The sequence below is a fragment of the Homarus americanus genome, unplaced genomic scaffold, assembly GCF_018991925.1.
Source record: "Homarus americanus isolate GMGI-L3 unplaced genomic scaffold, GMGI_Hamer_2.0 scaffold20930, whole genome shotgun sequence".
NCBI lineage: Eukaryota > Metazoa > Arthropoda > Malacostraca > Decapoda > Nephropidae > Homarus > Homarus americanus.
This window is the reverse complement of record NW_024748502.1, coordinates 10,638,636-10,653,235: the sequence shown is the minus strand read 5'-3', so window position 1 is coordinate 10,653,235 and position 14,600 is coordinate 10,638,636. Positions and strand designations below refer to the sequence as shown.

At 36.4% G+C, this 14,600-nt stretch overlaps 1 protein-coding gene across 4 annotated transcripts in view; it reads left to right on the top strand.

Annotated features, from left to right (window-relative positions):
- The window catches only part of LOC121880308 (nuclear distribution protein nudE-like 1), a gene marked incomplete at its 5' end in the record, with an annotated part of 54,110 nt that extends 42,040 nt beyond the window's left edge, over nucleotides 1-12,070 (top strand). Inside the window, 1 exon segment of one of the 4 annotated variants that reach the window (XR_006091511.1) lies at nucleotides 10,019-10,101. Coding sequence is in view for 3 of the 4 variants with exons in the window: in XM_042387465.1 (XP_042243399.1) it covers nucleotides 10,019-10,375 (357 nt within the window). 4 annotated transcript variants of the gene reach the window in all.
- Between the last annotated feature and the right edge of the window lie 2,530 nt (nucleotides 12,071-14,600).

The window sequence follows — 14,600 nt, the reverse complement described above, 5'->3', positions numbered from 1 at the left end:
ATAATGAACTCCCCTCTCACACTACACAGCCGGCTAACAGATGGTGGTTGGTCCCTCCTCACACCCCCACCCAACCGCGTCCCAAGGAGATGTGGGGAAACACTCAAACTAAAAGTTAGGAAAATATAATTGACATTTCGGATTCCTTGTAAGACCAGGAATATTTTGAATATAAATGTCATATATTTTGGACAAAAAGATAACATAGTTACCTAGAAAATTTTTATCAAAAATTGTAAGTTTAAAAGCAAAATATATGATGTTTATATTCAAAATGATCACCAAATATAAATTCCAGCAATGTAAATATATTCGACCGGAAGAATTGTATGAATTTATATCCAGACTAAAAAAAATAACTACGACACTATCTGTCAATCAAAGTACCCACCTTGCCTCCCCCTTCCAACGCCGGTCAGTCCCAACCTCCCCACCCCCATCCTCCCTTCCAGAGTTTTTAACATTTAGTATTAAATAATACCTCAGATTAAAGTTAGGATAATATAATTGACATTGCTGGATTCCTTGTAAGACCAGGATATTCTGAATATAAATGTCATATATTTTGGACAAAAGAATACCATAGTTACCTAGAGAAAAATTTATATCTAAAATTGTAAGTTTAAAGCAAAATATATGATGTTTATATTCAAAATGATCACCAAATTATAAGAATTCCAGCAATGTAAATTATATTCTGCCTGGTAATTTGTATGAATTTTATGAGCTAAAACAGGCAGTCAGGCAGGGTGGCGGTGGGAATCTAAAAATAGCGTCTGGACACTCACGTATATGTGGAAAAATTAGCGTTAAGTGAAAGTTCAGCTTTGGCAAGGCACCGCGTATATCACGAAAGCAGCGTTAAGTGAAACAGCGTTAGGGAGTAAAACTGTGTGTATATATATATATATATATATATATATATATATATATATATATATATATATATATATATATATATATATATATATATATATATATATATATATATATATATATATATATATATATAAAAAAAATATATATATATATATATATATATATATATATATATATATATATATATATATATATATATATATATACACACATGCAAGTAAATCACAGCAGGTCCGTGATCTAGGTATATGCTGATAACCACAAGGAAAGAATAAAACACGAAGTTCCCAAGCGCACCGTGTAATTCATCTTCAGGGGTGAGTACAGACTAGAGAGAAATACAAACCCAAAGGTGTATATATACAGAGGAGGGTGAGACCAGGTCCCAATGGTCAGGTATTGGTAATGACCTACTAATCTTTAAATAGCACACACGGTTGGTGGTCAGATCAGATGGTCAGGTGACCGGCCTTCTCACCTGGTTACAAATCTTCTTAATTACAAAAGTGTCCAGCTTGTACATGCCGTTACTCAAATTCATGTTGAATGCTTGGTATGTTTAATAAGACTAGATTCTATGATGTTCCTACTATCAATTGAATTACATGGTAATATTGAGGAGGCATTATCCCAGTCAATGCAATGCTTGTTATCCCTCAAATGAACAAACAGAGCATTGGATTCATGGCTTGTCCTAACACTGTATTTGTTTTGTTTAATTCTAGTTGCAAGATCTTTACCTGTCTGGCCTAAGTAAAACATATTCATAGCAGGCGTGTCAGACCGCCATGTTCGATAGCCCTGGCGCGCAAGTGAGCTCACAAGTAATTATTTTGTCTTGAGAAGCACCTGGTTGTGAAAATACTTGATCACAGAAGCACCTGTAGACTTTGTGATCTTCATGTGCCTTCCTTTTATCTTGTCCTTCTTTATCGTCTGATCGTAGATCTGCTCACACCATGCTGGCGCACAAATCGAACCTATCTTGTTCCTTTTTCTCTAACTCTGAATGATCTTTGCACTTCACCGTAGCTTACGGGAATCTACGGTCTTCTTGGGCGAAGTGCTGGGTCCAGGCATGGTGCTGCTCTCTGGGGTGTTGACCGCGCAGCCATTTTTACAGAAACAATGATGCACGTATTGCGCGGTGCCTGAGGGATGAAACTGCTGGCCAGGCTGAAAGCGCCGTCTTTCCTCCCTCCCTCCTCCTCCCGGTGGGACACGTCATATTTCTTTTAAAACCAATTACAGCTAGCATGGAGGGAGGTAGGGATGCATGGCCAATCACAGTCTGATACGCCATAAGGACGCTGCGATAAATGCCAAACAGACATGCACTGCGCAACTCACCGCAGACGTGCTTGGCGAGGCGGGAGGAGGGAGAGGCGAGCAGGCGGGTGGGGCGATTCTAAAAATAGCGCTTTGCGCCGGACACTTCGCAATGGGTTACATGCACCGCGGATTGTGAGCATCCTGTTCCGCAGGGCAATCACAGAATCATGGAAATGCGGAATGGGACCAGAAGTAGAGGGTTGACTGTGGCGGATAATTGAAGAAGCAGAAGAGACAGGGCTGGTGGGGCATCAATGTCGCTTTCTTCAGACAGGGTTTATGTGTTGTGAAATCTGCTGGTTGAAGGTATTGGATCATCTTGAGGGGAGTGAAGAAGCAGCACTGGTGGGGCGGAGAGAAAGCACTGGGGGACACTTCGAACAGATGTCCAATTTAGACTGCACAGCTTGCTTTTTTTTCTTTTCATTATAAATTTCTCTGAAGTGTTAGGGTGCATCTTGGATCGTTTCTGTCAACTTGGCATAACGCCTCATAATTTTGATCCATGTCAAACATTTGCATTGCTTTATTAATTGTAGCAAATGCCTCTTGCCATTTAAGGTTTCACTGAAACTCATGGGGGTGCAGGTTTCTACATTTTGTCTCTTCTTCCTCTGCAATTTTCTGCATCTAGTTCAATAAGATCCTCGTCATTGAGCCTTTCACACTTTCAACCAACTGTCCAACATCTTCTAAAGATCATCAATTTCTACCCAGCTGTTTACCTAACTCCACTATCTTGTTACTAATATCCATAAAATAATCCCATTAATAAATCCTTTGAAACTGTGCACATATCTTTCAGATTTTCCATATTCCATTCATGCAATGTTTTGTAACTGGATCCCATGCCATGTACTAATGTTCTTATATACGACAAAATGTTGTACTCCTTCCAAACTGTCTGAGCGCTTCTCATCTTCAGTAGCAACAGCCTGAAAGCAGTCGTATGTAGTTGTTACCTTTTAAAGGCAGCAATAGCACCTTGATCCACATGTATGATGGATAGAGGAAATAGGTGGAAATGTACACTACCAACATTAGGGTGCATGTCAGTCTAGGTGTGTGGGTGTCCCTGAGCATTATCCAAAAATCTGAGTGAATCCATGACAAAGACAATACCTTGGCTCTGGAATGAAACAAGTCAGAACCAATCCTCAAACAGTACTAGGTCATCCAGGCCTTCTTGTTACTGTGATAAAAACACTGGCACTGTGTGCTTGCTTGACATGTTTAAAAGCCCTAGTCTCTGAATGATAGATCATGAAGGGCTTTCGCTGAAACCAGCAACATTCCCCCAACAGAAGTGTAATTTCTGTCCTGGATGTCGAATCCGCATTGTTTTTAAGTTTCTTGTGGGATGTGTGTGTATGTCACAGGCATGCCTACAATAATCCAGTCTATCCATATTGAAACATTTGGGTTTTGGTGTACCAATTCTCCATGTAATCACATCGCCTAACTCCTCCTAAAAGCTGCCGGCAGGCACCAACATCGCACCAGCTGCCTCTGTACCTCCTTCTAACGCTGTGTGGACTAGCCGCTTTTTAAATCTATCAAACCACCCATGACTTCCTGTAAAGGTTTGATCATACCTATCTCCTGCTCAAGTTCTTCAGGGCTTTGCAACAGGCTTCTTTGCTTTTATTTGTATGTTAAAGTTTAAGGCACGCCTAGTATCTGGTCTTCATCCATATCACCAATAATTTTTCCATATCGTGAATAGGACCTTGTTTCTTTTGATATTATAGTTCCTTCTTTTATAGGTGTTGTTCCTTTCACTATCACTTAACACGCTCCTTGTCCCTTCAAGAATAGTGGATATAGTCGAGTGTGAAACCTCAGGTCGCGGAGATTGCTGCTACTTTGTTTTTCCATTCTTACACTAAAACATTATCTTCGCCCATCTCAAAAGTAATTGCCTGTCTCTTCCTTGAGCACCACCAGCACTCTCACTTTTACGCCTAAATATAAAGTCAATCAAATACTTATAAAACGAAAAGTCTGCTAAAAAGCGACAGTATGGTATACGTTAGCCAAACGACAAACAAAAGCGCCCATCATAGAATAATGAGAAGCTAATTCGAGACGAGACCTCTCTCAATTCGCCAGTATGAAACGCTTCGTATAGAAATGCATGTCATTCATAAATATTTTGGTCACGACTGTTTTAGTCAGAGCAAAGCATATGGACATACTAAAAGAAGTTTTTGAATCCCATGAGTAAATGAAGTCGGGGTCTAGCTCGTTTAAGGAACTCAATCCGTTCCAGAAGGTCGTTCGTTAACCGAAACCATTGTTTCACTGGGTTTTTGGGTAATTGGTTCCAGCTCACCGAAAATTTCCTAAATTCAACAAAAATGGTAGAAAAGTTCACTTACTTTGAGGTGTGTATGTAGAAGGCTCCTGGATAATGATGATGATGATGGGAATTAGAATGGGGGTGGAGGAGAAGGAAGAAGAGAAGGCATTGGGGTGGAAGAGAAGTCACCCCATGGCACCATTTCACCCATAAAATTTTAGTTCTCTTGGTGTAATTCAAGATTATTTTCTTTAAATCAACACTGCACTGCATTATATATTGTCAATATGTAAAATAAATTTCAAAATGACCAATAATTTGCTTGGAAACACAGAAAAAAAGCGTTTAGTTGAAGAGAGTCTCAAGCAAGATGTTACCTTACAGTTTTTATCTTATATAATATCTCAGACTAAAGTTAGGAGATTATAATTTGCATTGCTGGAATCCTTGCAAGACAGCCAATAATTTGAATATAAACGTCATATATTTTGCTCAAGAGATAAAAATTTTTGTACATTAGTGTACAGTACTGTAGTACATTTTATAAAAAAGTTTTTCAACTGTATTTTTGGGTAGATTTACATAGATTTCTTAGTGCAAAGCTGGAGTGCACATGTACTAATTTGATTACGGTACTAAAATTGTTTTGTCTAGTGCAAATTATAGCATGTTTATATTCAAATTAATCAGTATGTTACAAGAATCCCAGCTATGTTAATTATATTCACCCAGGTCATTTCACTGGCTTTTTATAAGAGAGAAGCTTAGTCACCTAAGAACTGATAAATATACACGCGTTAGACCTGGGCCTGTGCCAACTGTCAAACGTACTACCTCCCCTCCCCCCACGCCCCATCGCTTGCTCCCTCCCTCTCTCTCCCCCATCTGCTTGGCGTTGCTGGAATCCTTGTAAAACAGTGAATAATTTTAATATAAACGTCATGTATTTTGCACAAGAGATAAAAATTAATCACCTGTATCACATTACAGTAGTGATTTAAGAGTAAAAGTGTATATGTACGTATATAGTATTCCACATACACATAAGTATAAATAAAAAGTTTATGTGATGATCGGACAACTTCCATTTCAGTTAACGTCAAGTTTCCAAGAACGTATCTAGGACGTTATCCGGCGCATGACTGTGTGTGTGTGTGTGTGTGTGTATGTATGTATGTATGTATGTATGTATGTATGTATATATATATATATATATATATATATATATATATATATATATATATATATATATATATATATATATATATATATATATATATATATATATACAGTGGGGTATGCTATAACGAACGTAATTGGTTCCAGAACCTCGTTCGTTATAGCATTCGTTCGTTATAGGATTAATCCGTTCCAGGCCCCCAAATACAACCGCTTAACACTGAAAAAATTATGTGGAAAATGTAAAAAATACGGTACTTTATCTTACCTTAGTGTTATTCAGCATGCAGGTACCCCTAAACACTGGCACATCACTATCACTTCCACTGGGAGTCTTGGCTTTAAGGTCCTCAAACAATTGTTTAGCCTTCTCACAAATTATAGCTTCACTAATGTTACCACCTGCCATTTCTTTCTCCTTTATCCACACTAAGAGTAAATTTTCTATCTCTTCAATCACATTACACCTTGCTTTGCTAAGTCTAAAGATTCCCTTAGCCACTTGCACAGTTTTAACTCCTCTTTATTCTTCAAAATCGTACATATAGTCGATTTAGCCATCCCATATTCATCACTAAGTTTCGCAATGCTTCTTCCATTCTCACGTTTCTTTACAATTTCTTTCTTAGTTTCAAGGGTTATTAGCTTTCTCACTCGCTTTGGACGACTCATTGTTACAATTGTATACTTGTATAACAAAATAGTTATACAAATAACGCGAATTTCCACATCAAAAGACGAAATTTCAACAATAACAGTGGTGCACTAGCTACACAATGAGACAAAGATGGCGCCTGACGCTCTTGTTGTGGGTCGCGGTACAACAATATTCATGCGCCAGGTGAAATAGTCCCGTATTCATCCGCGTTCGTTGTAGGAGTTGCGTTCGTTATAGCATTCTCAATTTTATAGGTAAAACCGTTCGTTATAGGAATATTCGTAGTAGGATCTAATTCCCATATATATATATATATATATATATATATATATATATATATATATATATATATATATATATATATATATATATATATATATATATATAACTCAACAATAACCAGCATGTGTATATGTGTGTATGTGTGTGTAACCAGCATGTGTATGTAACAACATGTGTGTAGCAGCAGCATATGTATGCTATGTGCCAGCCTTGCTGCTGCTGCTGCCTTATGCTTATATATATATATATATATATATATATATATATATATATCCTTGTCTATACAGAGTACAACATATATATGAGCAGTAAATAAGTGTTGCTTTCATATTCTTAAGTAGAGTAATGAGGATATGTTTTCACATATGCGCAGTCTCAATTTTTTTTTTACCATTAATGGTTACCTACTTATATTGTTCCATTTATTAACATTAAATAGCATTATAGGTACTTCAAACAACCATATTAATTTTTTTACATTAATTTTACTACAGCTAAAATCAGGGTCTTATTTTCTTCAGTTTTGTATGTAGAACCAATCAGTCACTGGTTTTGTAAGCCTTAACATAAACAATGCCGGCAGCCGTCTCGTCTCCTCTAATATTCCACGTATTATTAATAAATTGTACAGTAGTACCCTCAATTGAACCCACAGGGTACCGTGTTAAGTGAAAAACAGAACATATGGAATTAATTCCAATAGAGACTGGCCGGACCCCCAAACTCTTCTTTTTCCGACACAATACCTATGTTCTAGTAAAAATAACATCTTAATTTTATGATGGTACATGCACACAATTAATACTTAAGAGAAATAGAGAAATATAGTCGCCAAGTTAATGTCCATTCAAATAATGGACTCAACTCCCTCCCCCTCTCACACTACACTGCTGGCTCTTCCCTCTCTGAGAAATTTTTGGGGTAAAACCACTAAATTTTAATAAATAATACCTCAAACTAAAGTTAGGATAATATAATTGACATTGCTGGATTCCTTGTAAGACCAGGAATATTTTGAATATAAATGTCATATATTTTAGTACACAAAAAGATAACATATTTACTCAGAGTAAACATTATATCTAAAATTTGTATGTCTAATGCAAAATCTATGATGTTTATATTCAAAATGATCATCAAATTGTAAGAATTCCAGCAATGTAAATTATATTCTGACCGGGTAATTTGTATGAATTTTATGAGCTAAAACAGGCAGGCAGGGGTGGCGGGTGGGGCGAATCTAAAAATAGCGTCTCGAGCCAGAGCCAGACACACTGCACGTATACATGGAAAAAACCCCGAAGAAACCTGTTCGGCTCTGGCGAGGCACCGCGTATACGTGAATTCGCACGCTAAGCGAAACCGCGTTAAGCGGGGTATTACTGTATTGTTAATTTTGCACACACAAACATTAATTCAATAAAAACAAATCCAGAAACATTAATTAAAATATATATGAACAGTAAATAAGTGTTGCTTTCATATTCTTATGTAAAGAAATGACGATATGTTTTCACGTGTGCACATGCGCACTTACATACGCGATCTCTCTTTTTTCTTTACCATTATTGTTAGCTACTTCTATTGTTCCATTTATTAACATTAAATAACATAACTTAAAACAACCATATTAATTTTACTACAGCTACAACCAAGGTCTTATTTTCCTCAGTTTTATATGTAGAACCAGTCAGTCACTGGTTTTGTAATCAACGAAAACAATGCTGTGTCATTTCCTCGTGTGTTTTAATATTCTACGTATTATTAATGAATTGTATTGCTCATTTTGCACACATAAACATGAATTCAATAAAAAAAGACATTCAGTAATAAACAATAATGAATCTTTTGTACATAAGAGAAATGACGCTGTTTACACGATTATGCACGTCGTCTGCACGTTGGCGGGCCGTTCAAACCCGTCGAAATTCAAGTTTCCGCCGTCAAAATTTTTATTTATTTTTTTTTGTGTGTGTTCCAATAAAATACGTTGAATTAAAAACTCGCGAAATTTGAGAAGCTACTATATGACATTTAACCCTTCAATATGTCTTCAAAGAGACCATGATGCAGAGAAAGTGGTGCTAGTGCTTCCAAGCATAGGCACAAGTCACTATCTATCCAGGAAAAGGGTGAATTTCCATGGTCCGGTAATTTCCATGGTCCGGCACCGGTCAGGTCCTGAGGTTGCCGGACTAGAGAGGTACAACCTGTATTGTAATTAAACAAAATAATGTACAGTATACAGTACAACTACTATACTGTATACAGGGTATACTATACTCACCAGCAGATACCGTCATGTTGAGCCTACAGTAGGCATACACTTGTTCACTCTACTGAATGTTATACTGTATGTATTTGTAATCACTTTTTAGTTTTAACATTTGCGATGGAGGTGTGGTAGGAGATTATTGGGTCTCATATTACTGACCTTCTGATGCAATGTTATGTCTCCCATTGTCGGGGTGGGGGATTAGTGGGTTCTCATGACCTGAAGAATGATGTTTTGAATTAAGACAATAGCTAAGGTGCTCCAGTGTTTCCATTTTCCTGTACTTATGTGACTTTCACACTTACTGAATGTTCAGAACAGTATACGTAACTGTATAATTTTTTTTTTGTCTTAACACTGTATTCTTAGCTTGTACAATGGCAGAGGACTATGAACTAGGTGCATCATGATGCTAGGTTTAGAGGGGATAAGCTGGGAGATGCATCAGTCTATCACAGGCATCACTTGCAATCACATGATAGCATTAAGTAATTGCAGCCTGCAAGCCTAAGCTCAAGTTACCCAAGCGATCTTCCCACCCATGCACCAAGCACGTGAGGACGCAGCTATGCATGATGCACTCTTTCATCACTCCCAGTACCATTGTCCCCAGGTCCCGGAGCAGAAAAGGTTTGGAGAGATTTTCAAGGATTTTTTCAGGAAATTGTACATTTTTTCATCCCAGACCCGGAAAAAAAAAATGGAGTAATTTTCTAGAAAATGCAGCTGATTTTTAACCTTGGAAACTCATTCACAGACCCGGAATTGAGGAAACATTTTCAGGAAAAATTCCGGAAGTTAACTTCTGCTGGTTAACTTTGGAAGGCCTTGTTTGAATTTAATTTTAATATGAAATTGTGTTATGAAAAGTATTTTTTGGGGGTGGCTTTAAATTTATCGCCATTTGCATTTGAGGAAAGAACCATTTCCAAAGTTATGATTTTTTCATGCAAGGGTGTAGGTTAGTAATTATTAGATAAATAATGGAGTAATCCTTTCATCTAACAGCCTTATCTTTAGCTCTCATGGGTATTTCATGCTCCATGATTCATTGCTCAAGGAAAAGTGAATTATTTAATGCAGAGTTAATGAATTGTAATCTTGTTTACAGACAGAAGCAGCTGACATACGGTCACCCCATTCGCACCACTGTGACTCCTGCATAGAGCACCCCTGCCCTCAGGTGGATTCTTCACACACAAGTGAGACAGCAGCTGAACTCCAGAAAAGGTCTCAAATATCAAAACAGTGTTCTTGTACTTTGAGAAAGAGTCATTCTATGAAGGAATTAATGGCGTTTGGAATTTCCAGAGTGACTAATGACGTGGATAGCAAATTTTGTGATTCAAATAAAATCTGTGAAGTTTCTGATTTGAGACCACGAAAGCTTGGAAGGCAGCAAAGTCAATACAATTTTATTTATAACACTTACCATCTGTCTGCAACAAAAGATGAATATTTTTTTTAAAAGCCTTAATCATTTTAAGTTGTATTTGTTTTGTGTATAAGAAAAGTTGTTCTCCAGGAGGTTTCTGTAAATATATAGGCTTATTTTTGGAAATTGATGGATTATTCATTATCTTTTTAAGATGTGAGTGATGGAAGTATGCATCTTTGGACATGAACATTGCTGTTGCACATCTTAGATCTGCTTTTACTTCTACAATAAATTGCTTGTAGTATATTGGGTGCTCCAGTTTTAATGCCAACCTTGAAAAATAACAGCTATCAGATTCTAACTTTCACTATTAATATGTATAAATGATAATGAATAATGAAGGTGGACACCAGGCAGGAGGTGTTCACCAACAAGATATAATGAAAGCGAACACCAGGCAGAAGATTTTCACCAACAAGTGGTAATGAAGATGTACACCAGGCAGGAGATGTTCACCGAACAGCAGCAGCACATTGTTAGTGATGTATTTCACTCATTGTTGTCACACATTGTGATGATACAAGTGCCCCCACTTCTTCCACACACAAAAAATAAGTAGTTACAGTGTGATGGAAAAGACATTTAGATATGCCATCTTTTATTTATCACCCTCCATAATATTTGGAAGTGGTATACAGCATCTTGTAAGATTATGTACCATATGAATTGTGCTTTACATTCACCTTTTTTATGTATGCCATTGATGTAAGTAAAAGAACATTTTCTGCAAGCTATGACTGAATGATAGTGCCAGTCATTCTAGAGATATTCACTGGAAGTTGCTCCTGTATACGAAGACCATCTAGAATACACGTACCCGCAAATTTGATTTTCAGTATATATATTTTTTTTTATTGTCAGCAAGTATTTTATTTTTTCCAACAGCACAAATATATATATATATATATATATATATATATATATATATATATATATATATATATATATATATATAACCAAGGAACTGTTAAGATAATTATATTAATGGAGGTAATGATAGAAATTATCAGGTAAAATTATATCAGGAATTATATTTCAAAAACATTATCAATGCCCCATCTTCCATTTTGAACTGTCAAATTCAACTACTGTATGTAAATATTATGCTCATTCTTTTCCTAGACCCATCACAGTTATACCATCTGTCATTTTACCATAACTTCATGCTTGACTGAAGCTTCAGAAGTTAACTATACAATGTTGTAAGTATAAACATAAATTGCATGGTTGAAATCTGTAAATTAAGATTGGTCATATTTCTCCAGCAAATGATTCATAATTGCAAAAATCTAACATGAAATTGACAAGTTAGATGTAAAGCCATATGACTGTGCACATTTTAAAGTTTGAGGGTTCAAACCTATAGTCATGATCAGTCTGGGCATATTGTCTCGACTTAGTGGAAATGTCAGCTTTAATCATGATTGTTATGATTTCTAAACCAACCTAGTTTCTGTTCAAATGCTTTGATATGGCAGAATCATAATTTGATTTTATCATTTGTTCCATACATATTCATTATAAAAAATGTATCATAAATTAAATCTTAGTGCAGTGTATTGGATATTATTTTCAGTCATAATACATGTACTGTACTGAAATTTGATGGTATTAGACAGTATGAAATTACCTTAAAACTTTGATATTGAAAGCTGGATATGTACATTTATATGCAAATTTTGCATTAAGATTGGTTTCTATTCTCATTAAAATTTGGCAAAAATTCCAGGTTGTTTAAATTTATGAATATATTCCAATGTAATTTTTGAGACTGAATATTTTTTGGAATACTGGATTACAAATAATATACACCGAACCCTCATTATTTTGATATTGCCAGGGCTCTGAGTCAAACGAATTAGCCTGGAATATTGAAGTATCCCATACAGTAGACCCTTCCAATTCGCGGGTTTGCGATTCGCGATTTCTACAATTTGCGGTAAGCATATGGTGACCAGCTTGCAAGCTTTTTCCCGGAGCACAACAAGTCATCCTACGCAGCATCTTGTGTGGGTACTCTGAAAATTTTAGCGTTTCTGTGTGAAATGGCCCCTAAAAGACTGCCTAGTGTCATTTCTAGTGATGCTAGTGGAGTGAAATGTAAAAGGCAAGCCAGTAATGACCCTGACAAAGAAAGTTTAATTATTAGATAAGCTAAAAGTGGGGATGAGTGATGCCGTGGCTGGTCAGTTGTTTGGTATATGTATTAAGTAGTACACTAAGGTAGTATAATTTGCTATTCGCGCCATTCCTTGGAACCCATCCCTCGCAAATAACAAGGGTTACTATATTGAAATTATCTCGCAAAAGAAAAAGAGAATTCCAGAAAACACATTTAAAGCAGCAATTTTAAATAAATAAGTATGAAAGAATAATAAACACACTACTACTACAGTTGAACGTTCCAAGAGAGGTCGCTTTAAACCAAATTTGCACAAAATCGAAGTGTTGTTTCAATGAAATAATTTAGTTTGGTACTTGAGAGAAACACAAAATACTAAAAAGACTGACAGTCTACCCAGATGCACCTCAGCCCATCTCCCAGATTAAACAAAACATTGTTTTTTTTTAGTATTATGTTAAAACAAACACTCATAAATCAACACAGCTAAAATTATGGGACGTGAAATGGTCTGTTTACTAGCGATCAGCTGGTGGGGGGGGGGGAAAGGTGAGGTGATATGTTTGACAGTTGATGCCAAGGTCTAGTGCTTATGTATTTATCTGTCCTTAAGAGTGACTAAGTTTTTCTCTTATAAAATGTCACTGAACTGACATGTTCAAATTAATTTTATTACAAAGGGCTTAAAAATTTTATCTCGTGCAAAATAAAAGACGTTTATATTCAAATTATTCACTGTCTTGCAAGGATTCTAGCAATGCAAATTATATTCTCTTAACTTTAGTCTGTGAGATCATATAAAAAACAACTTAAAGCCTACTTATATAACCCTTAGTGCACCCAAGGGGTGGGCCCATGAGGCGCCCCCTTAATCCCAAGGCTCCTTAACCGTCTGTGGTCAGATGCTGAAATCCTACATGTCATCCCCTGGTCAGGCAAAAGTGAATTTTTTTCTGCCTAATAGGTCCCATTTGGTCTGAAAATAAAGGAAATAAACCTCAATTTGCTCGTAATTGCCAATTTAAAGCTCCCGCGCGCGCCCAAGTTGCCAAGGCAGGCCTCTGAGATGACGTCACGCGGATTACCTTACCACAGTGGTGCCGCTGTTACATGTTTTTTCGTTATAGCATTAAAACCCTTTACTTATCAATATCTAAACGTGGCCAATTGTAATCAGTTTATCATCTAAGGAAATAATTTTTTTTTAATCTAAAATAATCAAATATATTTTGACCAAAATTATTTAAAACTCCGATTATTTGCCAAATTTTTTGCTGGCTTTTATACTGTAAAAAACAATTTATTAGGTCTCGGCTTTCACCAAATTCCTTAAAAAATCCCACTAACTCGGTCTTCGGCCACCCAATTTTGCTTCCTCCTTGACGAATTTCTGGGTATGTCCATGGCCTCCAGGCCCCTCCCCCTCTCCTTACAGAATTTCTGGGTGTGCTACTGTATATAACCACCAAACCCTGGCTGGGAGGGAGGGAGGGAGGTAGGAAGGGGAGGTGACAGTGACACTTTTGACAGTTGGGGCCGAAGGTCGAGTGAAATATTTATTTGTTTATTTATGTCCTTTAGATTGAGTTTTTGTTTTTTGTTTATAAAATTTTCTCGGAAGTGACCAGGGAGAATATAATTTACATTGCTGGAATTCTTATAAGATAGTGATTAATTTGAATATAATCATGCTATAGTTTGCACTTGACAAAAATTTTAGTAATCATTTAGTACATTATTTTGAGTACATGTACAGTACAGCTTTGCCCTTAGGACAGTGTAACATGCCCAGAAGAACATTAGGCGCGAATTTTAGAATATGATGCGCCAGATTGACTCGCGCAAAATAGGAAAGATTCGCTTTAAAGTAAAACATTGTCCTTAATTGTGGGTGTCACTTTAAATCAATAATCTTAAATTGAATCGCTTTAAATCTACGTTCTACTGTGCTACTTTTTTTTTTTATAAAATGACCTCCAGCCTTCTCTAATAGCCACACCTTCGCCGCCATTTTATTACCTTAAAATTAAATATCATAATACAAAAGTAACTACCCTAGCTATGTTGAGTTAGTTGAGCAACAGATCTATGCGTCATTCAGTAACTGTTGCTCATAGTTGATATCTGCGACCG